General features: G+C 39.2%; 1 protein-coding gene across 1 annotated transcript in view; it reads left to right on the top strand.

Moving 5' to 3' along the window:
* Positions 1–25,950, top strand: part of NDUFA9 (NADH:ubiquinone oxidoreductase subunit A9) — a 43,296-nt gene that overhangs the window by 5,825 nt on the left and 11,521 nt on the right. The window contains exons 2-8 of the mRNA XM_037152894.2: positions 380–550; positions 857–954; positions 11,529–11,620; positions 13,506–13,647; positions 17,519–17,621; positions 21,670–21,737; positions 23,335–23,411. Of these exons, the coding sequence (XP_037008789.2) occupies positions 380–550; positions 857–954; positions 11,529–11,620; positions 13,506–13,647; positions 17,519–17,621; positions 21,670–21,737; positions 23,335–23,411 (751 nt within the window). The remainder of the gene's footprint in view (positions 1–379; positions 551–856; positions 955–11,528; positions 11,621–13,505; positions 13,648–17,518; positions 17,622–21,669; positions 21,738–23,334; positions 23,412–25,950) is intronic.

Genomic DNA, 25,950 nt, shown 5'->3' with positions numbered 1-25,950 from the left:
TACAACTTTTCAAAAAAGATTTTATTTATTTATCTTTAGAGGAGAAGGGGAGGAGAGAGGGAGAGAAATATCAGTGTTTGGTTGCCTCCTGTGCAACCACAGGGTTCCCCTTCCTGCTGGGACCGGGCCTGCAACCCAGGCATGTGCCCTGACTGGGAATCGAACTGCAGTTGTTTGGTTTGCAGGCCCATGCTCAATCCACTGAGCTACACCAGCTAGGGCTAAATTACAACTTTTAATTCAAAAGTTGAACTTTAAGTTAATGAAAATACTGATAGCAAAATAATGTTACAGTTATCTAGGAAAAGAAGCTATTTGTATTCATAGTCATTTTATATTAACATTTTTCATTTTTGTATATTCTGGGCTTTCATTTAAGGTTCTTCTATTACTGCATTAGCCACATCTGTGTTTCTTGGCCCACCCCAGCGCCATCTTCATCATGCACTCATACCTCATGGGAAGGGGGGCCGTTCCTCAGTCAGTGGGGTCGTGGCCACTGTGTTTGGAGCAACAGGATACCTGGGCCGATATGTTGTCAACCATCTTGGTAAGTAAAGTTCCTGGAGTTTTGTATACTCTGGTACCATTTATTAAGGTCATGTAATGAGAAGCCATGAGCTATGTTTCTTTTCATTTTAGCAGTGTTCCAAATGATTCATATCTTGGATTTATGTAATTTTGGTCTACTGTGCATTGTGAGAACATCCATGATTCCTTATACTTCCTATATAGTATGTTTATTGAGGACTGCAAAGTTATGACGTCTCTAACATGGCAAAATACTAAATAACTGTCATATAATGTATTTATATTATGTTAACATTGATCCTTGGTTCAATCCATTCTCTTTTAGGACGTATGGGGTCACAAGTGATCATACCCTACCGGTGTGATACATATGATACCATGCATCTTCGTCCTATGGGTGACCTGGGCCAGATTATCTTTCTGGTAAGAGCCTGTATTACTGATTATTGGAGTGGACAAGTATAAATTACTAAGATCACTTTTAGGAAAGAGAGGCAGTAAATAAAGCAGCAGTTTCATTCCACAGTAAACCAAAGGCATCCTCTATTCACAGGGCATTTTTGAAAACACTAGTCTGGCAGTTGGCAAACTTTTTCTGTAAAGGTCCAGATAGTAAATATTTTAGGCTTTGTGGGTTATAGGATCTTTGTCATGATTACTCAGCTCTGCCCTTGTAGCCCAAAAGCAACCATAGATGATATGTAAAGGAATGGGAGTGGCTGTGTTCCATTAAAACTTTATTGACAAAGTTAAACTGTAGACTAGATTTGTCTGTGGGTCATACTTTGCCAGCCCTGCTATAGACCTATATATACTGTCCAGTATGCTAATCACTAGCCACATGTAGCTGTTGAGCACATGAAAAGTTGCCAGTCTGAATTGTGATGCACTGTTTAGTGTAAAATACACACCAGATTTCAAAGACAGTATGAAGAAAACTTCATGTTAGTGATAATATGTCATTAATATTTAATATTATTCACTATATATTAAAACTTTTTTGGCTGCATTGGGTTAAATAGAGTATATTATTATATAAATGAATTTCACCTGTTTTTTAATTCTCTTAAAATGTGGCTAATTCAAAATTACATATATGCCTCATGTTATAGTTCTATGTGATAAGCACTTCTATAGACAAAATCACAAGTACGTTATTTTATAACTTGGTTTTCTGGTGTAGACTTAAGTTAACAGCAATTCTTTCTAAACATTCTATGTTGTTATTCTTTTTATTTGCATTTTGGGGAAAGTTTTTATTTATTTATTTATGTTTAGAGAGAAGGGAAGGGAGGGAGAAAGAGAAGCTAGAGAAAAATATCAATGCATGGTTGCCTCTCGTGTACCCCCTGCTATGGAGTTGGCCCACAGTCCAGGCATGTGCCCTAGACTGGGAATTGAACTGGCAACTCTTTCTTTCGCAGACTGGCACTAAATCCACTCAGACACACCAGCCAGTGCTCTGTGTTGTTATTCTTATATTTTAAGTTCTTCCTTTACAGAATTGGCTAGTTGCCACTGGAGCAGGGCAGGGGGAATGGAGTGGGGCAACACTTCAAGGGAGTGATTAAAAATGTGTGGGCCCTTTTGGTTGTCACAGTGACTGGAGACATTACTGGTTTATTTGATAGGGGGCAGAGATGCTAAACATCTTACAGTTTACTGGACAGTCTCGTTTCTTTTCTCTCTTTTTTAAAGATTTTATGTATTTATTTTTTTTAGAGAGGGGGGAGATAGAGAGGAAGAGAGGGAGAAACATCAATGTGTGGTTGCTTCTTGTACGCCTACTGCTGGGGAGCTAGCCTGCAACCCAGGCATGTGCCCTGACTGGGGATTGAACCAGAGACTCCTTGCTTGCTTCACAAGCTGGCACTCCATCCACTGAGCCACCCCAGCCAGGGCTGGACAGTCTGTTTCCACGAAGGATTATGCTGCCCAAATGCCTGCAGTTTTCCCACAAAGAAGTACTCTCACTTTTTAAAAAATTATATTTTATTGATTATGTTATTATAGTTGTTCCAGTTGATATCCCTTTGGCTCCCTCTACACAGCATCCCCCACTTCCTCAGGCAATCCCCACACCATTATTTGTGTCATGGGTCATGTGTGTAAGTTCTTTGGCTACTCTATCTCCCATAGTGTACTTCACATTCCCATGGCTATTGTATAACTACCTATTTGTACTTAATTCCCTAACCTTTCACATATTCCCCCACAGCTCCCTCCCATCTGGCAACCTTTTTCTTAAATAAGTCCCCTTAACATTTCATATAATAATGGTTAGGTGATGACGAACTCCTTTAGTTTCTTTGTGTCTGGAAAGCTCTTTATCTGCCCTTCAGTTCTAGATGATAGCTTTGCTGTGTAGAGCATTCTTGGCTATAGGTGCTTGCTTTTCATGACTTTGAATATTTCTTGCCAATCCCTTCTAGCCTGCAAAGTTTCTTTTGAGAAATCAGCTGACAGTCTTATGGGAAGTCTCCTGTAAGTAACTTATTTTCTCTTCCTGCTTTTAAGATTCTCTTTTTATCTTTAACCTTTGGCATTTTAATTATGATGTGTCTTAGAGTGGGCCACTTTGGGTTCATTTTATTTGGGATTCACTGTGCTTCCTGGACTTGTATATCTGTCTCCTTCACCAAATTAGGGAAGTTTTAATTCATTATTTTTACAAATAGGTTTCCAATTTCTTGTGCTTTTCTCTTCTCCTTCTGGCACCCTTATGATGCAAATATTCTACCTCTTGAAGTTGTCCCCAAGTCTGCTTGTACTGTTCTCCTTTTTTGGGGGTTCTTTTTCCTTCTTGTTGTTTTGATTGGTTGTTTTTTTCTTCCTTATGTTCCAAATCATTGATTGGATTCTCGGCTTCATCTGCTCGACTGTTTTTTTCCCTGTAAATTGTTCTTTATTGCAATTAGGGTATCCTTTGTTTTTGACTGGATGTTTTTTATGCTATTGAGGTCCTCACTAAGTTCTTTGAGCATCCTTATAACCAGTGTTTGGAACTCTGCATTTGATAGATTGCTTATCTCCATTTTGTTTGGCTCTTTTTCTGGAGTTTTGATGTGTTCTTTATTTTGGCCATGTTTCTTCTGGTTTTGGCAGCCTCTCTGTGTTTGTTTCTGTGTATTAGGTAGAGCTGCTATGACTCCTGGTCTTGGTAGTGTGGCCTAATGTAATTGGTGTCCTGTAGGGTTGAGTGGCACAGCCTTCCCTATCATTCAGGTTTGGTACTCGAGGTGTGCCCTTTGTGTGGACTGAGTACACCCTCCTCTTGTGGTTAAGCCTTGGTTGCTACTGGCAGGTCAATTGGAGTGATTTAGCCAGACCAGTCAGGTGTAAGGACTGGCTGTGACCTCTGACCTCCAACCTCTGCCCTGTGTAGAGGATCAGCTGTGCTGGGGCAGGGTGGTGTTGCTCTGAAGTGGTCTGTAGTTGTGCAAACGGTGCACAGGCTCTGGGGTTTCCTGGGTGGTGCAGGCCAAGGTCAGCCCTGATCTGTGTTCTGCCTAGGGCCACCCTGCCTGAGCTGTAAAGCCTCTGAGATGGTCGCTACTTGTGCTGGGCTTGGAGGTGTCTAAGTGAAGCCAAACTGTGAACCTAGGTTGGCTGCTGCTAGTGCTGGGCCTGGAACCCTTAGCAAAGGGTCCAAGGGCTGCTGCCTCACCGAGGTCTGCTATTGCTTATTTGATAGGATTTGGGAAGCAGGAACCAAGATCAGCTGTTCATATGGAAAGATCATTGTTAAGAGCTTGGGTGGGTCCCTAAGTTGGGAGGGCATCTCCAGGGCAGGGCAAACAGTGTTAGCCAGGTTGATGGAATCTCTGATATGGCACTTGCCTGCTGGTTCTGTGTTGGGAGGGTTCAGAAAAGGGACAGTGGCCTCTGTTGGACTTTCTGTCTGGGAGAAAGCTGTCCCCCAGCTCTCCCATTGATGCCAGACACTTCAGTTCCTCCCTGTGTGCCCCTGGTACCTTTCAAGCTGCTTCCCTTATGCTGGAGCTCAAAGGGAGTGATTGTAAGTCTGTGTGTTGTTTCTTCACGAGGAACTGCTTGGACTCTAGCAGTTTCTTCCACTGAGTCAATCCCCACTGGGTTTTGCAGCTAGAAATTATGGGGACTTATCTTCCTGGCAATGGAACCCTGAGCTGGGGAGCCTGGTGTTGGACTGGGACTCCTCACTCCCAAGATATCCGTCCCGAATTGTTATCTACCACACTTGGATGTGGGACCAGCCCTTTCCACATATCTGCACCTCCTACCAGTCTGGATGGATGTGGTTTCTTTATTCTGTAGTTGTTGGATTTCCTTTTAACTTGATTTCTGACAGTTCTGAGTGATGGTTGTTTTACAGTTTAGTTGTAATTTTGATGTTCTAACTTTTCTTACTTTATCATCTTGTGTGGAACTGAGCTCTTTCACTTGTACACATTCCCCTTTTAAAAAACAATTTGTGAACATCCTTAATATCTGATAATATTTTTATATGGATGATCTGGGATCTCTTCAAATATTGACTTATTTTAATGGCGTTTCATTTATACTTTACTCAATGTTCTCAAGCTAAGTATATGTATATTGTAAACTTTTTGTTTCTAAAGTGTTATCCTTTTTCAAAATCTTATTATCAAATATCCTTTTGGTAGTATAGTTAAACTTAAATTTTCCTATTTCTTTGTAAGTTAAGATAATTGGTCTTTTTGTCAGTCTTCAAAATTAAAATGTTTCAGAAAGGGTTAGATGAAAACCCTTACTGGCTTGCAAATGTGGAATCATTAGAATTGAGCTATCTGATGTACCTTCCACAGATACTTATTGAGTGTCTGCTGTGTGCCTGGCATTGAGCTCAGCTCTGAGAATATGCAGTTAATGCCTCAAACTCTTCCACCTTTGAGGTTTTTAAAAATTCTTTCTTTCCCACTCTTTCCATCTTTGCTGACAAATCTGTTTTTTACCTTTTTATGCGTAGAGCTGCTCTTAAAAGAAATCATATTTTATTTATTTTTGAAAAGGTTGCTGGCTATTGTTTCTTTTTTCCTTTTATTGATTTGTTTTTATTTTCATTTTTTTATTGTTCAAGTATAGTTGTCTCCATTTTCCCCTCACCACATCGCTTCACCACACCCTCCATTCTACCCCTCTTTAGCTTTGTCCATATTCCCTTTATACATGTTCCTTGACAGCCCTTCACTTTTACCCCTCCATTATCCTCTACCCACACCCCTCTGGTTAATCAGTTGGTTCTTCATTTCAATGTCTCTGGTTATATTTTGCTTTTATGTTGTTTTGTTGATTGTGCTGTTATGAACGTTGGGGTGCATAGGTTCTTTCGAATTGGTGTTTCAGTATTCTTAGGGTATAATCCCAGCAGTGGGATTGCCAGGTCAAAAGGCAAGTTCCAGTTTTAGTTTTCTGAGGAAATTCAATACCGTTTTCTACAGTGGCTGCATCGGTTTGCATTCCCACAAACAGTGCACTAGGGTTCCCTTTTCTCCACAACCTCGCCAGCACTTGTTTGTTGATTTGTTTATGATGGTCATTCTGACTGGAGTGAAATGGTATCTCAGTGTGTTTTTAAATTGTATCTCTATGATGGTTAGTGATGCTGAGCATCCTTTCATGTGTCTCTGGGTTTCTGGGCCTTCTCTGTGTCCTCCTGGAGAAGTGTCTGTTCAGGACTTTTGCCTATTTTTTAATTGGATTGTTTATCTTCCTGGAATGGAGTTTTGGGAGTTCTTTATATATTTTGGAGATTAAACTCTTGTCCGAGGTTTTCTTTGCAAATATATTTTCGCATATGGTTGGTTCCCTTTTCATTTTGCTGTTGTTTTCTTTAGTCATGCAGAAGGTTTTTATTTTGATGAAGTCCCATTTGTTTATTCTTTCCTTTATGTCTCTTGATCTAGGGGACTTACTGGTGAAAATATTGCTGCATGGAATATCTGAGATTTTCTTGCCTATGTTCTCCTCTTAGACTTCTATGGTGTTGCAATTTGTATTTTAAGTCTTTTATCCATCTTGAGTTTATTTTTGTGTATTGTGTAAGTTAGTGGTCTAGTTTCATTTTTTTGCTTATAGTTGTCCAAATGTCCCAATACTATTTTATCAAAGAGGTTTTTACTCCATTTTATGCTTGTGCCCACTTTGTTGAATGTTAATGGACCATAGAGACTTGGGATTATTTCTGTGTTCTTTATTCTGTTCCACTGATCTGTGTTTGCTCTTATGCCAGTACCAGACTGTTTTGATTACAGTGGCCTTGTAATATATTTTGATGTCAGGTATTATGATCCCTCCTATTTTTTTCTTTCTCAAAATTAGTACAGCTATCTGGGATTGTTTATGGTTCTATATAAATTTTTGAAATGTTTGTTCTATATCTGTGGAATATGTCATTGGTAATTAATAGGGATTGCATTAAATCTATAAATTGCTTTGGTTCGTATGGACATTTTATGCTTCCACTTACTTGTGTCTTTCTTAATTCTTTGTTCAGTGTTGTGAGTTTTCTGAGTCTTTTACCTCTTTGGTTAGGTTTATTCCTAGGTACTTTTTTTTCCTATTACTTTATCAAGTGGCATTTATTTCCTGATTTCTGTTTCTGATATTTCATTGTTGGCATACAAAAATGCCTTTGATTTCTGAATATTGACTTTGTATCCGCTATTTTGCCAAATTCACTTATTAGGTCGAATAAATTTTTGGTAGAGTCTATAGGATTTTCAGTGTACACTAGCATGTCATCTGCAAACGATGACTGTTTTGCTTCCTCCTTTCCAATTTGGATGCCTTTTATTTCTTTTTCTTGTCTGTTAACTGTGGCTAGGAATTCCAATACAGTGTTGAAGAGAAGTGGTGAAAGGGGGCATCCTTTTTTGCTCCTGATATTAGTGGGAAAGCTTTTAGTTTTTGCTCATTGAGTATGATGTTGGCTGTAGGTTTCTCATATATGGCCTTTATAATGTTGATATATGCTTCCTCTACTCCCACTTTCAGTGTTTTTATCATAAATGGGTGCTGCACCTTATGAAATGCTTTCTCTGCATCTATTGATATGATCATGTTATTCTTGTCTTTCCTTTTGTTTATATGATGTATTATGTTTCTTGATTTGCGAATATGGTATCATCCTTGCATCCCTGGGATGAGTCCCAGTTGATCATGGTATATGATCTTTTTAATGTGTTGCTTCATGAGGTTGCCATATTTTGCTAAGGATTTTAGCATCTATGTTCATCAGCGATGTTAGCCTGTAATTTTCTTTGTTGTATCTTTATCTGGTTTTGGGATAGTGAATGAACAGGAGTTCCGTTAGAGAAGAACATCCATAACCATGATATCCTCACTCAGCTAGCCACAATTTATAAAGGTGGAAAGGATATAAGACTATTATAAGAGGGGGGAAAAGAATGTGAGCTGAATTAAGGAAGAATGCTTTTGCAAGGATAGGAGGAGGAGAAATAGTAAGAATAAGGAATAGGAACATGGCGTAGCATGGGAGAAGGTAAAGTTTATAACAACAATGAGAAAGGTCAGGAAGATGGCAAAATGGAGTAATACCAGGGAAGGGTGCTATGTAGGAGTTGAATAATAACATGAAAAAAATATATAATCTGAATAAAAAGAATAAAAAATAAAAGACTAAGAGTGGTGAGTTAGGTGGAATGTGACTGAAGTGAGAGAATAAATATTAAAAGGCTATATGAAAGAAGAAAGAAGAAGAAAGAAAAAGAAAAGGAAAAAAGAAAGAAAAACACCAAAGTTCTCAGGAAGAATGAGGTGAAATTTGTCTCAACTGTATGTGTTTGCCTTCTAACTTCTTTCTGGGTAGTCTCTGGGTTTTTATCAGCTCAAGGTCCCAAGGTGGGTCAGTCATCCAGCCTCTGGCAATACTGCCTCTATCTCCTTCCCCGGCCTCTGGAGGGAGCTTCTGTTGTAATCCAGAGGGTGAGGCTTCTGCATCTCCTGTGGGAGGCGCTGTGCAGTTTTCTGGGAAAATTGTGGTTGCATTTCCCTTGCCCCTAACACCTCCCATCTTAGTCTGTCTGAGTTTATTTCCAGTAATGTATGGTTTCTGATTAAATAGCTGTCTGTTTCATGGTGAGGGGAGGCAATCCATGTAAAAGTGTCAGCCCTCTTCTACTTGATGAAGCTCTGGGTAGGAGCCGAGGCTGAGCAGGACCCTGAATCTTCCTTGCTGCCCACTTTCTGAACTTCCTGCTTTCAGGGCCTCAGTGAAATAGGGCTGTAGGACCCAGTGTACTTTGTCTTCCTGTGGGGAATTCAGAATGGACCCTCTTAGTCTTTCCTCTTACTGTCTTACTCTTGTGGAAATGCCCCCTGCACGTTGTTAAGGCTGCCCAGGAAGTTTTGGAGATCTTCCCTGTTCCTGCAGGAGTGGGGGTTGGACTCAATCTCCCCTTCCCAGAGGTTCCATTAAGGAAGGGGGTTCAGTCTGGCCTCAATTAATCTCAACTGCACAGTTCCCGGCTCACTGTCCTCATGGCATGCTGTGGCCCACACTCTCCATTCTGCACTGTTGCACTGGTCTGGGGCTGAGAAACCACCTCACTTTGCACTCCTTTAAGTAATTTGCTTGGGTGTACTGAGTGGAAGCAAACTGTACCCACTGTCCTCCCTTCTTGGTGGCAGAGCAGCTGTGCATGCAGGGTCCCTGCCCAGCACGCCTCAGCTCCCCTTTTTAAGAAACATCTTTCTGGGTGCTCCCACCGCAGTGCCCAGCTTTCCACACACTCCACCTCTCCAATAAGTCGAAAGTCTATCTCAGTCATGGCCCGTTGCGGCCTCTTTTTCCCCCAGGTCCAGGTGTAGACAGCATTTCTCTCCTCTCTGGCACTATCCCAGTCGGCCTCCATCTAGGGTGTGCCACTAGCTGTGTGTGTGTGTGGAGCCTGCCTCTCCCTGCTGACTTTGCATATTCAAGTTGCTCCCAGCAGTGTCTGGGGATTCCCAGCCCTGGGAGGGGAGGGAGCTGCTATGCTGCCATCTCTGAGCAGGCTCTCCACAGATGCTGGCGATGCAGCAGCCACAGTTGCTGGTGCCACGCTGGGGGACTTTCCCAGTCCACCTATAAAACCTCCTTACCATCCATTTTGAAGTGTCCTCTGTACTCTTTGGCTTCTAAACTTTGTATCAGCCAAGAGTCTGTTGACTGTTAACTTTGTTTTTCAGAAGATCAGCTAAGTGTCTGAGTTGGAGGCAAGAGCAAGTGGGCTTGGCTCCCACCTATTTTGCCTGCATCTTCTCCCTTCCCTCTGCTGCTTTTTTTTTTAATGAGTGTATCGCTGTGCTGCAGATTTTATATATTTTTTACATAATCTTCATGATAACCCCATGACTTAGGCTATAATTTCAAATTTTGCATGGAGGCTAGAGAGATCATTTGTACGCACTTAGTAAATGGCAAACTGGGATTTGCATTCCTGTCTGACTGCAAAGTTATTATTCTATATTGTCTCTTGCACCCTGCTCTCTATCCTAACTAGTTTTTCTAAGTAGTTTTTCCTGCTGAGGGCTTTATCTTTTTGTTTTTGAATCTGATTTCTGTAGACCTTTTACTCTTTACTAAACTACACAGGTGTTTGACCCTATGAAATTTTTATTATCTTTCATTAAAATGCTTTAAAAATTATTTTAACATAGAATGATGTGGACCCCGGCTCATGGGGTGTATGGCATTATGGATGAGACAAGACAAATTCACATAGACTACCTAGTCCTGTGGAGAAAAAGGGACCACACAGCCACTCTCTCAAGGGGAGAATGCCTCGGAATGCCTCAGCCATTCTCTCAAGAGGAGAGCACGCCAACCCTTTCCTTGACAGGCTTTTATTGCTTTTCTGGGCACCCATTGAGGATGGTCCTCATTTACTATGCACAGGTTCACTTTAGGTGGTTACCTTTTACAGAAAGCAAAGGAAAGAATGATGTTAATTACTTCAAAGAGAAGGATGTTACAGACCAAGGGGAAAAGTAGTTGAACCAGTTACACTTCATACTGGGGAGGTTTAGCACAGACTTTAGGAAGTTAACAGTAAGCACTCTCTGCCTCAATTCAGGGTGACAGTTTTAGCAAAAGCAAGTCTCATAGCAGTCTAGGTACAGTGCAGGCCTGATTCCCCATGGGAGAACCTATCTGTGGGTCTTGTGCATCGGCCCTCGCTTTCCACTGGCCTTCTGAGTGGGAGCTGGGCCCACGCCACACAGAACAGTCTCCTATAATAGAATACTTTGTTCCTTTTTCTGAGATTATTTAATTTCCAGGTACTATTTTGGATAAGGATCATCAATTTTACTGAAGTCCTTTATGATGCTCAGAAGTATAGTCCTACACCAAAATTTGCCATTGGCTAATCAGGAGTTTTAGGCAGGTCACCTCTCTTTGAGTGTTGTTTTCATTTCTTTAAAGTAGAAATAACTACATCTGAGATTGTTAAGAGAAAAGAGTTTAAAAGAAATATTAAGATTGTTATGAATGCTCCCAATTAATTGTTAGCCTTTAAGAGACCCTCCTTATCTTTAGTCTATAACTGGTTGCTGCTAAAAAGAAAAAATCAGTTTACTTCCCGGATGATCCTTGGTTCTTTGGTTATATTTCAGGAAGGGGTACTTGATTACTGGATTTCTCTACAGACTTATGACACTCAGGGACAAAAATTGATGTGCCCTATTAAAAATGAATAGTATTCTTTTACTAGCTCCACCATTCAAATAAAGAAAGGAAGTGGACTTTCAACTATTTGTCTTCAAAATAGTCAAAATCAGCAGGGGATTTGAGACCTCAGAATCATTTTTGTTTTAATAAATGGTGGAGCCTGTATGAAATGGTACTGTATTGTGACAACAACAGATGCCCCATTTTGAAATTTGACAAGGACTGAGGGTAGGGGGTAGAGGTGAGGGCAGGGCCCTACAGAAATGTTAAGTGCTAGGGTCCACCCCTTAGGGTTTCATCTGATTGACTATTTTTGTTATAGGAATGGAATGGGAGAAACAAAGATTCCATCCAGAGAGCAGTGGAGCACAGCAGTGTGGTCATCAATCTTGTTGGGCGAGACTGGGAAACCAAGTAAGCCTTTGACTCATTTTTACTTTGGGAATTCTGGGAGGGGGGGGCCTCTGCCTGCAGAGCCCCTCACCAGTTATAGATGAGAATAATTCGACCAAGACAAGATCTACTTGGGGAGGAAAGGTGGCCAATCTCTCAGAGGAGAAGGGCCTTGAGCCAGTTCCTCAGTGGGCTTTTAATGGGTTTAATTTGCACATGAATACAGGACATATATGTAAAGCTCATCAATCATTGTCAGTAATGATCAAACAATAGATAACATTCAAAGAACTGTGGGGCTTATTCTGAGTCAGGGTCAGATAGCTAAAGGACCATAAAACTTTGGGGAAATAAACTCATCTTATGCTTGGATCCTTATCATTTAAATTGAGGGTATTCTTAGCAAACCAAGTTTCACAGGATGTTATGCATTCTTTTCTTATGCCTGATTGCCCTGGGAAACCGCCCATTCCAGCATAGGGCCATACCTGCCTCCTGCATTGTTTTAGGCTTAAGTCAGGTGGAGGATGCCGGCAGCCTAGAGATTAGGAGATTTTTTACAGATTGAATGAGGACTCAGGCTATGTCAAAGCTGAGGGGTGAGGATCCATCAGCCCCTTTTTGTGTAGTCTCCCAAGTCCTTCTCAACTGTGTCTGTCTTAGGTCATCCCTTCTTTGAGGAATCTTACCTGTCATTGGCTAACAAGTCATCTGCCTGGGGCCAAGCAGAGGGAATTAAAGGGGGCAGAAGCTGCACCCCTGCCAAGAGGATAAGCTTTGTCTCCTTAGTGATTTATGGTCCCAAGGTCTTTTTACTCAGCCTGGCTATGGGTGGTTATAGCTTCTGAAACCAGGCAGGGCAGTTCCCAACAGTATGCTATCTTAGGGTTCAGTAGATGTTTATTGAGTACTATCTATATGTTAGGTATTATAGTGATGACAATTTAAATTAGTCCATCAGTAAGCATTTACATACCAACCATTTGCATAGCCAGCGACCCCCTCACCTTGGGGGGTTTAGTTGCATAAGTTTGCTATAAGTAAGCAGTATGATGTGCTGCCCATAAAAAGTCCATGTGGACGGTGTCAGTGTGGTTGGTGTCAATTGGACAGGATGACTGGTATTGGCCCTGTGCTTGGATCAGTCCAGCTGGGGTGTGGTTAGGTAGGAGAATTTTGCCTGTTCCACTGTCAACAAGATGAACATTGGTTTTTCTAGTGTGACGGTGTTCTAGATCTGTTCTTCACATTGTTTATAGAAGAAAGCTTGAGTACTGATTTGAACAGTTCTTTGTAGTTATTGTGCAAATTATTTATCAATGAATGTTTAAAACCTTTAGTTCGACACTTTGTCCACACCTATTTTTAAAATTTATTGAAGTTGACTTGGGTTTATTTGTATATGTCTGCCTCATCAAATGTTCTTAAGTTCTTTGATGACTTGGAGAGTCTTAGTCAACTTTATGTCCAGTATAGTGACTAACACAGTGTAACACAGAGGAGGCATTTAGTTAATGTTACTGGATTAAGCGATTTTTCAGTTTCTTTTTACCCCTTGAGAGAAATAAAGGCCTAGGATACAAAGAGATTTCTGGCCCCAGCACTTCCCTCAGTGTTGCCCGAGCAGTGCAGCCAAATGTTTTCCAAGGGCGTCAGCCTTAGAATTCTCTGAGGACACAGAATACTGCACATGCTGATTTGCAGCTTTAGTAAGCCTTGGATTATATACAGTAATAACATTGTGCAGTAAAGGAGAAATCATTGGTTTTGACTTTGGGTTAAATCATTGTTGTTTTACAGTTTAGCTATTATGAATTCCAGCAGTAGTATGAAAGTCGGCTTATCACAGAAAGCTTTGAAATCCTGAGTTAAGTGCTGTTAGCTGATCCCCCTTTTTTTCTTCCAGAAACTTTGATTTTGAGGATGTTTTTGTGAAGATTCCCCAAACAATTGCTCAGGTGTCTAAGAATGCTGGGGTTGAAAGATTTATTCACATTTCACATCTGAACGCTGATATTAAAAGTTCTTCTAGGTATCTGAGAAATAAGGTAAGTAACAGGTTGATCTGGAAAGTGATGGACAGAGATGGGAGTTTTCTCGCCCCTTTGAAGCATGATTTAGGAGAGAAGGGTTTTTCATTGACATATCCAGACTAAAAGGGATTTTTAGATTTAGATTTCAGAATTAGATTTGTGTGTGTGAGAGAGAAGTGTGTGCACATGCACATGTGTGTGTGCATTGTGTTCTGACATTTTCGTTGAATGCCTTCTCTTTGCAGGGAACTGTGCTAAAGGGCTTCAAAGATGGAAAGAGCATATCGTTACTTGCGCTGAAATGCATTTTCTTGTGGCATAATAGAATTGCATAATAAATACATAATAAATGGTAGAGTATGATTCCTGCCCCTAAGAGTCATACCTGTGTCATCTACCAGTGTTGATCTTTTTTATCCAAAACCCCTTTTATAGTTATGGATTCATGCCACTTCTGAAGAGTTCTTTGATAGTGGCTTCAGCTTTTTGACCCACTGCATTTTTTTATTGAACAAATTGTTTATGAAGTACGTACTGTGTGCTACATTGCATTAGGCACTAGGGATATAGGAGTGAATAAAACAGACATGGTCTAAGCCCATATCTAGTTGGGAGTCCATTAAGGTAAATAATTCCTGAGGTACCAGGTATTACAAAACAGCAAACTGCTATAGAAGCCTATAATGGGGGAGAGAGGGCATTTATTAGTTAGGAGCATTTAATTACTAGCTTCAGAAAATCCAGAGTAAACTGGCTTAAACAAAAGGGAATTTATAGGGCTATGTATCTGAGAAATTGAGCAGTAGGAAACTGTAGCCACATTGGTGCCAAGGTTCATCAGGGCTTCAGTTTTGTTTCTCTGCAATTTTGCAAGGGTGTAAGCTTTGTTTTCACACTCACAGAATTGCTTGATAGCTCATGTAGTCCTCACTCACATTTTCATACTACACTGGAGAGAGAGAGTATACACTGTGCCTGTCTCTGCCCTGCCATTCACACAATCATCTGAATTCATGATTGTTTGGAAGGAATGGGCCACGGGGGAGTCAGTGGTGAGAAAGAGGGAAGAGTCAAAGATGCCCAGCCCTTTTGCTAAACCACTGGGTGGTTGGTAATCCTGTTGAATATGAGAAACACTTGAAAATGATGAGACTTTAGGGTAGTGGTTCTTGGGGGAAGCTGCACATTAGGATCACTGGGGGAGCTTGGAAAAATTCTGATGCCCAAGCTGCGATGAGACCAATTCAACTAGAATCTCTGGGAATAGAACTTTGGCATCAGTATTTTTTAGCTCTTCCTAGGTAATTTCATTGTGCAGCAAAGATTGAGAAATACAATTTATGGAGAGGGGAAGAGGATGATTCAGTTTTGAACTTGGGTTGCATTGCAGATGTGTGTCAGTCATCCAGTTAATGGGGGCGAATGGGCTTTATGATCCTGCAGCTTAGGAGAGAGGTCTGGGTTGGGAGTATAAATTAGGGAGCCACCAGTCTTTATTGTTAATTGAAGCAATGGGAGGGGATAAGATGGCCTAGTGTGGAAGCATGGATTGAGAAGAGAGCTTTGGACCGGGCCTAGAGGAATGCCAGTGATTAGTGGTTTGGTAGATAAAGGACTGTCGAACCAAATGAAAAGACTGAGAGTTGAGGGTGAACATGATCAGGTAGGAGGGAAACCCAGAGAGTACAAGGTTATGAAAGCCAAGGGAAGACAGTGTTGCAAGGAGGGAGTAGTTACTTATGAATGCCATTTAGAAGCCATGTGAGAACGCTGAAGTTACCTTGGATCTACTGACTTAGAGGTCATCAGTGATCTGAACCTAGAATCATTTGAGTGCAAGTGGCAGGGCAGAATGTACACTTCAGGTGAGTGAGAAGTGAGCAGGAACTGAGGCAGCATTTTCAAGTCGTTTGGTAAGAGGATGGAGTTGGGGGTGGATGCAGGAAGCTGGAGAGGCAGGCGGACTTGGAGAATTATTTTTCTTTCAAGGTAGAAGGTCTTTGTTTAAAAGCCATTGTTTCAGCGCTGTTGTGAAAGTGCTGATAGAGTGATACTAAAGATACAGGTGAGAGTAAATGGGACAGATTCCTGAGAAAGTTAAAGGAGGTGAGTTTTGAAGCACTGGAGGTGGCACTTGTCCTCTGAAGTGGTAAGAAAGGAGGAGGAAATGTTAGTTCATGCACCTGAATTTGTAGATTTAGTGGTAAGAACTTAAGATGATTTTTTTCTGCTGCTGTATCTCTTTGCATTAGCAGGTGATGTCAATCACTGGAGGAGGAAAATAAGATAGAAATTAGAATAAAATAGAATAGAACAGAAAAGAAAAGCAGTGAAATTGTCATGTGTGAGTGTAAAGTAATTACAAGAAAACACTATTGTGGGAAATGTTAAGGGCCCAGTTAAAATGGTGACAGAAATTTATAATCATGTGCCACATAGGGGTTAGGTTCTAAGAAATGTATCATGGTGCCATTTTGTCATACAGACATCGTAGAGGCACTTACACAGATGTAGATGTTACAGCCCACTGCACACCTAGGCTGTATGGTACAGCCTATTGCTCCCAGGCTACAAGCCTCTACAGCATGTTACTGTACAAAATAACACAAGATTAAATCAAGAACAAGCAAAACTCTAAGTAGAAAGAGTAGACACTAAAATAACAATAAAATGTATAGTATAGTAAATATATAAACAAGTAACATAGTTGTTTATTGTCATTATGGACTGTACATGATATACTAATCTTTTATATAATTGGCAGTGCAGTAGGTTTGTGTACACCAGCATTACAAACACATGAGTAATGTTTTGCACTATGATGTTTAGATGCCTAGGCTTTGGAATTTTTCAACTTCCATCATAATCTTATGGGTCTACTGTAGTGTAGATGGTCTGTTGTTGACCAAAATGTTATGTGTGCATCATCGTGTAGTGGTACCAATTTGTGATATTCATTTACTAAATTTCCTCCAGCTCTGAAGGCAGCAAGAGTACATGGCTCAAAGGAGGGTAATAAGGTTCTTACAGGATTGTGATTTTGCTGGGTGAGTGGAATAAAAGACAAAAGGACAAGGTACTTTACATTATTGGTAAGAGAGTGATTAAGAAGTTGGACCATCGAATCTAATTTGTAACAAGGCAAGTTTGGAGGGGTTGATTGACAGGAAAGCAGAACCAGTGACTAGGGTTCCTGCAAAGGTTGAGAAACAGATGATCTCAGGAGCAGATAAGCAGAGAACAAGAAGGCCGGGAGTATAGGAGATTGTTATCTGAGAGGAGGGTGTCTTCTGTCTGTGTTTCAGAAGAAGGGCACTTTCACTTGTTGATGTAATCTGTGTCCTGACCAAGGCAGGGTGCCCACGTGAACTGAAGAGGTGGTCACTGAAGTTGAGAAGAAGCTCAAGAAACTGAGAGATCCAAGTCTACATGGATATTGAGGTCACCCACAATGGTAGTGTAGATAAAAGGAATTTGGGGTGGAAAGGAAGGTTGATGTCTGCATTGAACAAGAGGCCTTGTCTAGGAGATGAGCAGATGGTAACAATCCAGGGCAGGACGATTAAGGACCTACCCTGGCCTCCCCTGGGCATGTGTGCACTGCTGCAGATTCCATCATGGTTACCCACTCCACGCCCTCCTTTCTCTGGCAGTCTGCTAGGTTGTCTACACCAATCAAAGAACCTGTAATTAGAAGGAAAAATGGAGGCTAGAAAAATCTGCTCTGATTTTTCTCCTTCTGTGTAATTGAGATTTATGAATAGTACAGTTACCTTAATCTGGAGGAACATATGACATTTAAAATACAAGTAGTATCCCAATAGTGAAAAGAATGGAAGATTTTTTGCTCGTTTCAGAACTTTCTTTTGTTTGCTTGTTCATTTAGGCTGTTGGAGAGAAAGAAGTGAGAGATGCATTTCCAGAAGCCATCGTCATAAAGCCATCAGACATCTTTGGACGAGAAGATAGATTCCTCAATTATTTTGCAAGTTTGTATTCTTTCTTAACTAGGTTGAAGTTAAGCACGAACTAATGGTGTTCTCTGACTTGACAGACTGAAGTTATACTTTTTCTCTCCCAGTTGCTATTTTCTCCCCTAAGGTCATGCTTGCCTAGTTAACATGGTCCTTCTCAGGATCTTCATTACTGTATATCAGAAGAAACACCTTAGATTCATGGAAAGAGCATGTACTTAGAAATCAGAGACCTGAGTTTAAATGTTGGCTGTGGGACTAACTAGTTCTAATTTTGGCAAGTCTCTGAGTGGCAGCTTTCTCATCTTAAAATGGAGATAACAATATCTACCTCAAGAGGCTGTGTTAATTAGATGAAGTAGCCCATGTTACATCATTTGGCACGAAGTTAACGCTTAAATGCTGCTTTCATTTATACTTTTCATATGAAGCCCATTCCTTACTGCATTCTCCTCTTTAGTGTGGTTGCCAAGTCTCTTGGGTATTAATTTTCTAAAACAAAGAGGTAGTGTAGTGATACTACTCTTTGTCAGCCACATTTAATAGTTCTTCCTTGTTAGTAGGAATTTTTATGGAACAGGATTAGAGATCAATAAATATTAATTTGGCCATTAATAAACTAGAAATACTTGATATGTAAACTGCTAGATGTTTTATGTTTGCTCTGAGTGTTTTTATTGATTTGTTTGTTTGCTGATTAGACTTGTCTTGGCAGAGAAAATCAGTGTTCTTGACTAAGTGATGAGATTTTGAGACATTATGGGTGAAAAAATTATTTCCCTGTACTTTAGTGGGAGTGGGAGAGGAGAACACATTTTTAAAGTCTTTGATAAGAACCTACCTATAGTTTCTGATTTACTGAATTACCAGTTATCTCTCAATTTATTCACTTATGTATTGGGAAAGGATTCAGACCTTACTCATAGGTAGTATTAGGAAGGTTAGTGAGTTACTTTTTTTTATCAGAAGCTTCCTGTTTCTCCTTTTGAGTGTTTGTATTATTTTTGTGTATGTCTTTTGCCCATGGTGTTTTTTTTTTTTGAGCTATGTTTTTTTACTGATTTATTTAGGCTGTTTAGTTATTAAGGATATATGTATTTTCTTGTATTTGCTGCAAATTTTTGTTGGCTTATTATTAATACTTAAATTTTTTTTATTTCAGACTTTATATTTTATAGCAGTTATAGATTTATAGGAAAATTGAATGGAAAAGTTAAAAAAATGTTATTATTGTTGTACAAGTACAGTTGTCTCCATTTGACCCCACCACAGCCCCTCTGCCCCACCCATTCCTGCCTCCTACCCATGAACCTAACCCCATTGACTTTGTCTGTGTGTTCTTTATACACGCTCCTTGATGGATCTTCCTCTGTTTTCCCCCATTAACCCTCTCCCCCTTCCCTTCTGGTCACTGTCAAATTGTTCCTTATTTTCATGTCTCTGGTTGTATTTTGCTCACTTGTTTATTTTGTTAATCAGGTTCCACTCTCAGGTGAGATCATATGGTATTTGTCTTTCACTGCCTGGCTTATTTCACTTAGGATAATACTCTCCAGTTCCATCCATGCTGTTGTGAAGGGTAGAAGCTCCTTCTTTCTTTCTGCTGCATAGAATTCCATTGTGTAAATGCACCACAGTTTTTTTATCTATTCATTTACTGCTGGGCACTTAGGCTGTTTCCAGCCTTGGGTATTGTAGATAACACTGTTATGAACATTGGGGTGCATAGGTTCTTCTGAATTGTTGTTTCAGGATTCTTAGGGTACATACCACATTTTGTTTATCCATTAATCTGTCAATGGAAGCTTGGGTTGCTTCTACCTTTTCACTACTGTAAATACTGCTGTTATGAACATGGATGTACAGATATCTCTTTGAGACCCTGCTTTCACTTCTTTGGCATGTATATCCACAAATGGAATTGCTAGATCGTGTGGTATTCTATTTTTACTATTTGGGGAACTACCATACTATTTTAAACCATAGTGGCTATAGCAGTTTACATTTCCACTAAGTATGCAGGGTTCCAACTTTTCTATGTTCTCATAAACACTTATTAGCTTATATATTTTTTAATAGTATAACAAGATATTTCATGGTTTTGATTTGCATTTCCCTGTTGGTAAGTGATGTTGAGCATCTTTTCCTGTGCTCTTTGGCCACTTATGTATCTTATTGGCAGAAATGCCTTTTTACGTGCTTTACTCATTTTTAATTTGGTCTTTTTTTGTTATTGTTGAATTTTAAGAGCTCTTTGTATATTATGATCAGTAACCCCTTATTAATATAGAATTTGCAGATATTTTCTTTTGTTCCTTAGGTTGCCTTTTCACTGTTAATTATATCCTTTAATGCACAGAAGCTTTTGGTTTTCGTACAGTTTGACTTATCTGTTTTTACTTTTGTTGCCAGTGGTTTTGTTGTCATATCCCAGAAATCATTGCTAAGTCCCATGTCATGACATGGCTAGGGAAAACATGGCTTTCCCTGTGTTTTCATTTGAGAATTTTTTAGTTTTTGCTCTGTGATTAAGTCTTTGATCTGTTTTGAGTTAATTTTTTGTATGTGAATCAAGGTAAGGGTCCAACTTCATTCTTTTATATGTGGATATCCAGTTTTCCCAGCACCATTTGTTGAAGAGACTGTCATTTTCCTGTTGAATGGTCTTGGCACCTTGTCAAAAATTATTTGACAAGGGCTATTTCTCTCTATTCTGTCGGTTTATATGTGTGTCTTTATGCCACAGTTTTCATCACTGTGAACTGTTTTGATTACTATAGTTTTGTAATAAGTTTTAAGTCAAGACATTTGAGACCCCCAACTTTGTTTTTTCTTTTTCAAGATAGTTTTGGCTGTTCACGATTCTTTTCAGATTCCATATGAATTTTCCCTAGCTGGGGTAGGTCAGTGGGTTGAGTGCTGGCCTTGGGAACCAAGGGGTCACTGGTTCAATTTTCAGTCAGGGCACATGCCTGGGTTGCAGGCCAGGACCCTACCTAGTAAGGGGCATGCGAGGGGCAACTACACATCGATGTTTCTCTTCCTGTCTTTCTCTTTCCCTTCTCCTCTCTAAAAAATAAGTAAATAAAAGTTTTTAAAAAGAAGATTCCTTACAAATTTAAGATGGAATTTTCTATATTTCTGCAAAAACACCATTGAGATTTTGATAGGGATTGCATTAAATCTGTAGATTGCTTTGGCTACTGTTGATATTTTAACAGTATTGACTTCCAGTCCATGAACACAGAATATCTATCCTTCATTTGTGTCTTTAAATTTCTTTTGGCAATGTTTTGTAGTTTTCGGTGTACAGGTTTTTAGCCAACATGGTTAAGTTTGTTCCTAAATATTTTATTCTTTTCTATGCTCTTATTAATAACTTCTTTTAAAATTTTTTTGAGAAGCTTTTTTTACCTTTCCATTTAATCTACTTGGGATTCGATTTGTTTTGTTTTATGGTGAGGTGTGAGCTTATTTCTTTTTCCAAATAGTAGAATGATTGTCTCAGCACCATACCTTAAGTATTATTTTCATTTTCTAAATATTTGTGGTACTACATTTATCTCATACTAAACTCCCATTTTTAGTGGTATCTTTTTCTGGGTTGAGTATGTCATATCAGTGACCTGTTGATTGCTGTTGTTCGTAAAATGAGGTATAATTTCTTTTTGAGTCCAATCTTGGGGGTGCCCATACCTTTAGCATTAGAGACCCAAGCCATTCGACCTTTCTCTTCCTGTCAGTGTCCTTAAATACAGGGTGGGGCAAAGTTGGTTTACAGTTGTTCATATTGGGAATAATGTAATAATTAATAAATAATAATACAAGAATAAACTCTTTTGCATACTCAAAACTGTAAACCTGCTTTTGCCCCACTCTATATGTAGCCTTTTTACTTTTATTATTTGTTTAAAAGAAAAAGCTGCTCAATTTTCTCAGAGTCAGGTATATTTATTTCGTTATTTCTGTTATACAAAGTGATTGTGCTAACCTGGAGGACCTGGAAGTTGGTGGATCTTACAGCAGTTCAGCTGTCTAAAAATAGTTCTCTTTTTTCTGCCAGATATGCGCTGGTTTGGAGGTGTACCTCTTATATCCTTGGGCAAGAAGACAGTGAAACAACCAGTATATGTAAGTGCTGTGGGTGAAGGGGCTTTGAATTCAGATTCAGGTGATCTGTTTTGTTTGTTTTGCCCCAATCCTGTAACTCTGTCATACTCCTCTTTTTCAATTTGCTTCATCTGGTTACCTCTCAGGTTACTAAGAGGTACATGCATTCTCTGTGTTTTCACTTGTTCATTCATTTAAGAAAAATGTATTGAATGCTCAGTATGCCTAACACACTGTTTGAGGCACAGGATATTTAGGGATATTAACTGTATAGACACAAATTGCTCTCCTCAAGTTGGTCTCAGCCAGAGGCATGTCAGCAGAGCAGTTATCATACAGTGAGTTACATGCCGTGATGGGGAGAGGGGCTTACAGAGTTATGTCAGAGGGGTACCTAACCCACCTAATCCAGACTGAGGGTCAGGGAAGGTCTCCCAGAGGAAATGGCATCTCAAGTGAGACTTTTTTTAAAAAAGATTTTATTTATTTATTTTTAGAGAGAGAAAAGGGAGGGAGAAAGAGGGAGAGAAACACTTATGTATAAGAGATATATCATTTGCCTCTTGCATGCCCCCAACTGGAGACCTGGCCCACAACCCAGGCATGCGCCCTGACTGGGAGTCAAACCAGCAACCTTTTGGTTTACAGGCTGACACTCAATGTACTGAGCCACACCAGCCAGGGCCTAAGATGAGACTTTAAAAATGACTTAACAGTAAGTCAAATGAAGAGCTTGGGGGAGAGTATCCTGTACAGGAGGAGCAGTATGTACAGGGACCCAGAGGTGAGAGGGAGTGTTGGATTCCCTATTATGTTCAACATGGGATTGACAGATTGGTGCTAATGACATTTTGGGCTACATAATCCTTTGTTGTAGGGCAGGGTGTCACACTCATTTTCACCAGGGGCCACATCAGCCTCACAGTTGCCTTCAAAGGGCTGAATGTAATTTCAGCTCCTGAACAGTTAAGGAGTAGTTACATTTATATAGTCCTAAAATTATTTTGGCCCTTTGAAAGCAACCACGAGGCTGAAGTGGCCCTCAGTGAAACTGAATTTGATACCCCTTTTGTAGGGGCTATTGTAGAATTTTTAGCAGTATTTCTGCCTTCTAGCCACCAGATGGCAGTATCATTCTCCCCACCTCCCAGTTGTGGCAACAAAAAATGTCTCTAGGCATTTGCCAAATATACCCTGGGCACCAAAATCCAACCCCCCCTTTGAAAACCATGGGCTGCAACCATATAGAATTATTATTTTTGAATGCCAAAATGGTAGAATATAAACAAGTCCATGTGTTCAGCCTAATAGTTTGAGGTTGTTTAGTAACAGAGGAAATTAGAGCAATAATGGGCAAAGGCAAATCAGAAAGGCCTTGATAGCCATATGAAGATAAACGTGTTCTGACTAGAAAAATATTTAAAAATTTCCAATATGGAGTTTATTAGAGTTCTTAAGAAGGGTGTTCTTTAAGAAGTTTTCTGAAAATACATGCTTTTGTTTTATCATGGTTTTGTGTGTGTGAATGTGTATGACTGACTTGGTCTGCTTCTCTTCCTCCCTCCCTCCCTCTCTTTCTTTCAGCAATTACTTAAACACATGTTATAATTTCTTATAGGTGGTAGATGTAGCCAAAGGAATTGTTAATGCAATTAAGGAGCCAGATGCCAGAGGGAAAACTTTTGCCTTTGTTGGGTAGGTGGTTAAAGTTTGGCTTAAAAATTGTGTTACATCTTAAAATGAAATAATGATAACTTACAACAGTAATTTCTAAACATGTCACGCATAACAGACTTATTCATTGCATTTTTATAGTGTCTTTCTTCCACTGTATTTATTGCAGAAACCTTAAACTCCTTTTACCCTTAGGCCACTGTGTTTCAAAGAGCTGTTCAAAGGCCACCATTATCAGAGTCTCCTGAACACTTCTATTAAATCAGAATTTGAAGGAACTCAGGAATCTGCCTTAAGAAATGGTTTTTCTGTCACCAAATATGATTATGTGTATGCTTAGCCAATTATATGTATTTAGTCCAGTAACCCTCCCCACCCCACAACAGATGGTTTGGTACTACTCCAGTGAAGTTTTTACCATGTAAAAGGATGTAACTATAAATTCCAAAACACAAAACACTTTTAGGGAGTAAGTACAGTTGCAAAATGAAATTAATTTTGCTAGAGTATATGAAAGCCCCAAAAGGTAGGAAATGGTTGGATTAGGGTACAATTGTTAATGCTGTGCAAGACTAATCTTTTATTATATGCTCTCTGTTGAAATTTGCTCTCTAGGAAAATGGGACACAGTTAAACTATGTGACTTACCTGAAAATGTTAAATTATGTCATAGCTAAGTTTAGGACCTTTTTTACTGAATTAAATAATAACTAAGACTAAAAATCTGAGACTCAACCTATCAAATTCAAAACTACCAACTCTACCTAATAATTGGTTCAGAACCCCATCGTTCTGTGAAGGAAACTTGTGATACCTGATGTTTTGTGAAATGTGGGGATATGATTGAATAATTAAGAGAGAGCTTAATTCCTAAGAAATACTTGCTTCTGCAAAATGAGAACTTTTTCTCCAAACCATATATATATAGTATTTATTCCCAGGATAATGAATTCATACATTATTATGTTTCACTGTTATTGTAAATTTATTTTAAAAATTTTGTGCGTATAAAGAAGACATGTTTCTACATCAACTAACTACTGTAAGATGTACCGTCTTTTTGGATTATAAGATGCCTCCTGCCCCCCCCCCCCATTTGGGAGGAATAATGGTTGTTAATGCTGCTATTGAGTTTTGTTTACTTTTACATTGGTGAAATATTATTTATATTATTAAATATTTTACCACATTTTTTTCTTCAAAAAATTTTTTTCCTATTTTTCTCTAAAACCTAGGTGTGTCTTATGGTCTGAATATGTCTCTGAGTTCCCAACTTGGCACATTAGCATGCAATCAGTTATACCCTGGGAGAATCATTCACCCAAAAAAATGTGTTTAGTACAGGTTCTGAAAAACACAAGACTCAGACAACTTCAGGCTTTAGTCAAGAGGTACTTAGACCAGGATTCCAAGGAATAGATTAACAGAAATGGCTTTATGAATTTTGCTTGCTTACTATTCAATAAGTTTGGCTCTGGGATGAGTTAGCCATTTCCTTTTCCAGTCACTTCAGTCTCTTCATGAGGCTCCAGTGAGTCATACTTATTTGGTACAGTGATGGGTCAAGTAATGCTAGACATAGCAGTGTAGGCATTTTTCCTTGTGAAATTGTAAAAATGCATCTGTACTTCTCTTTTTACCTTTTCAGCTCCAGGGGAAAACTTTGCCTGTTTTCTTAACACTTTGATGCTAAGGCAGAGGCATAAGACCTTAATTTTGCTTCTAGTTTTTTCAGTTACTAATTACATGATTTGGTCCATTCTGTTTGTCATTCATTTCTTAAATACCTATTGATTCACATACACAAAACCGAGAACTAATGAACAAGTTCATCAAGATATAAGGCATAAGATCAATATGTAAAAATCAGTTTCTGTACGTTAGTAAGTGAACAACCTAAAATAAAATTAAGAAAATAACTTTATTTACAGTAGCTCAAAAGGGATAAAATACTTAGGTAGAAATTTAACAAGAGATGTAAAGATGTACACTGAAAATTACAAGACATCGCTAAGAGAAGTTAAGGAAGGCCTAAATAAATGGAAAGACATCTTATATTCATGGATTGGAAGAGTCATTATTGTTAAAATATCAGTTTTCCTCAAATTGATCTATATTTTCAACTTAATTCTTTCAAAATTCCAGCATGCTTTTTTTTTTACAGAAATTGACAAATTGATTTTAGATCTCTGTGGAAATGCAAAAGAAGAAACCATTTCTACAAGGAAGAATACATTGTAGCGTTTAAACTTCCCAATTGCAAAACTTACTATAAAGCTGCAATTATCAAGTGTGGTACTGGCAAAAAAAAATAGATACATAGGTCTATGAAAAGACTTGATAGTCCAGAAATAAAACTTTATGGAAAGTTGATTTGCCAAAATGCTGTAACACTTCAAAGAGGAAAAGAAAGTCTTTTCAACAAATGGTATTGGGATATCCACATGTAAAAAGATGAACATCGACCATTACTTCACATCATACATGAAGAAATTAGGAAACTTCTAGTCAAGAGGTAGGTGTAGGTAGATATGCTTCACCTCTTTGCACAGCCATAAGA

The sequence above is a fragment of the Artibeus jamaicensis genome, unplaced genomic scaffold (genome assembly GCF_021234435.1).
Source record: "Artibeus jamaicensis isolate MK-2021 breed Jamaican fruit bat unplaced genomic scaffold, CSHL_Jam_final contig_1028, whole genome shotgun sequence".
NCBI classification, from domain to species: domain Eukaryota; kingdom Metazoa; phylum Chordata; class Mammalia; order Chiroptera; family Phyllostomidae; genus Artibeus; species Artibeus jamaicensis.
This window is presented reverse-complemented; position numbering and strand designations above follow the sequence as displayed.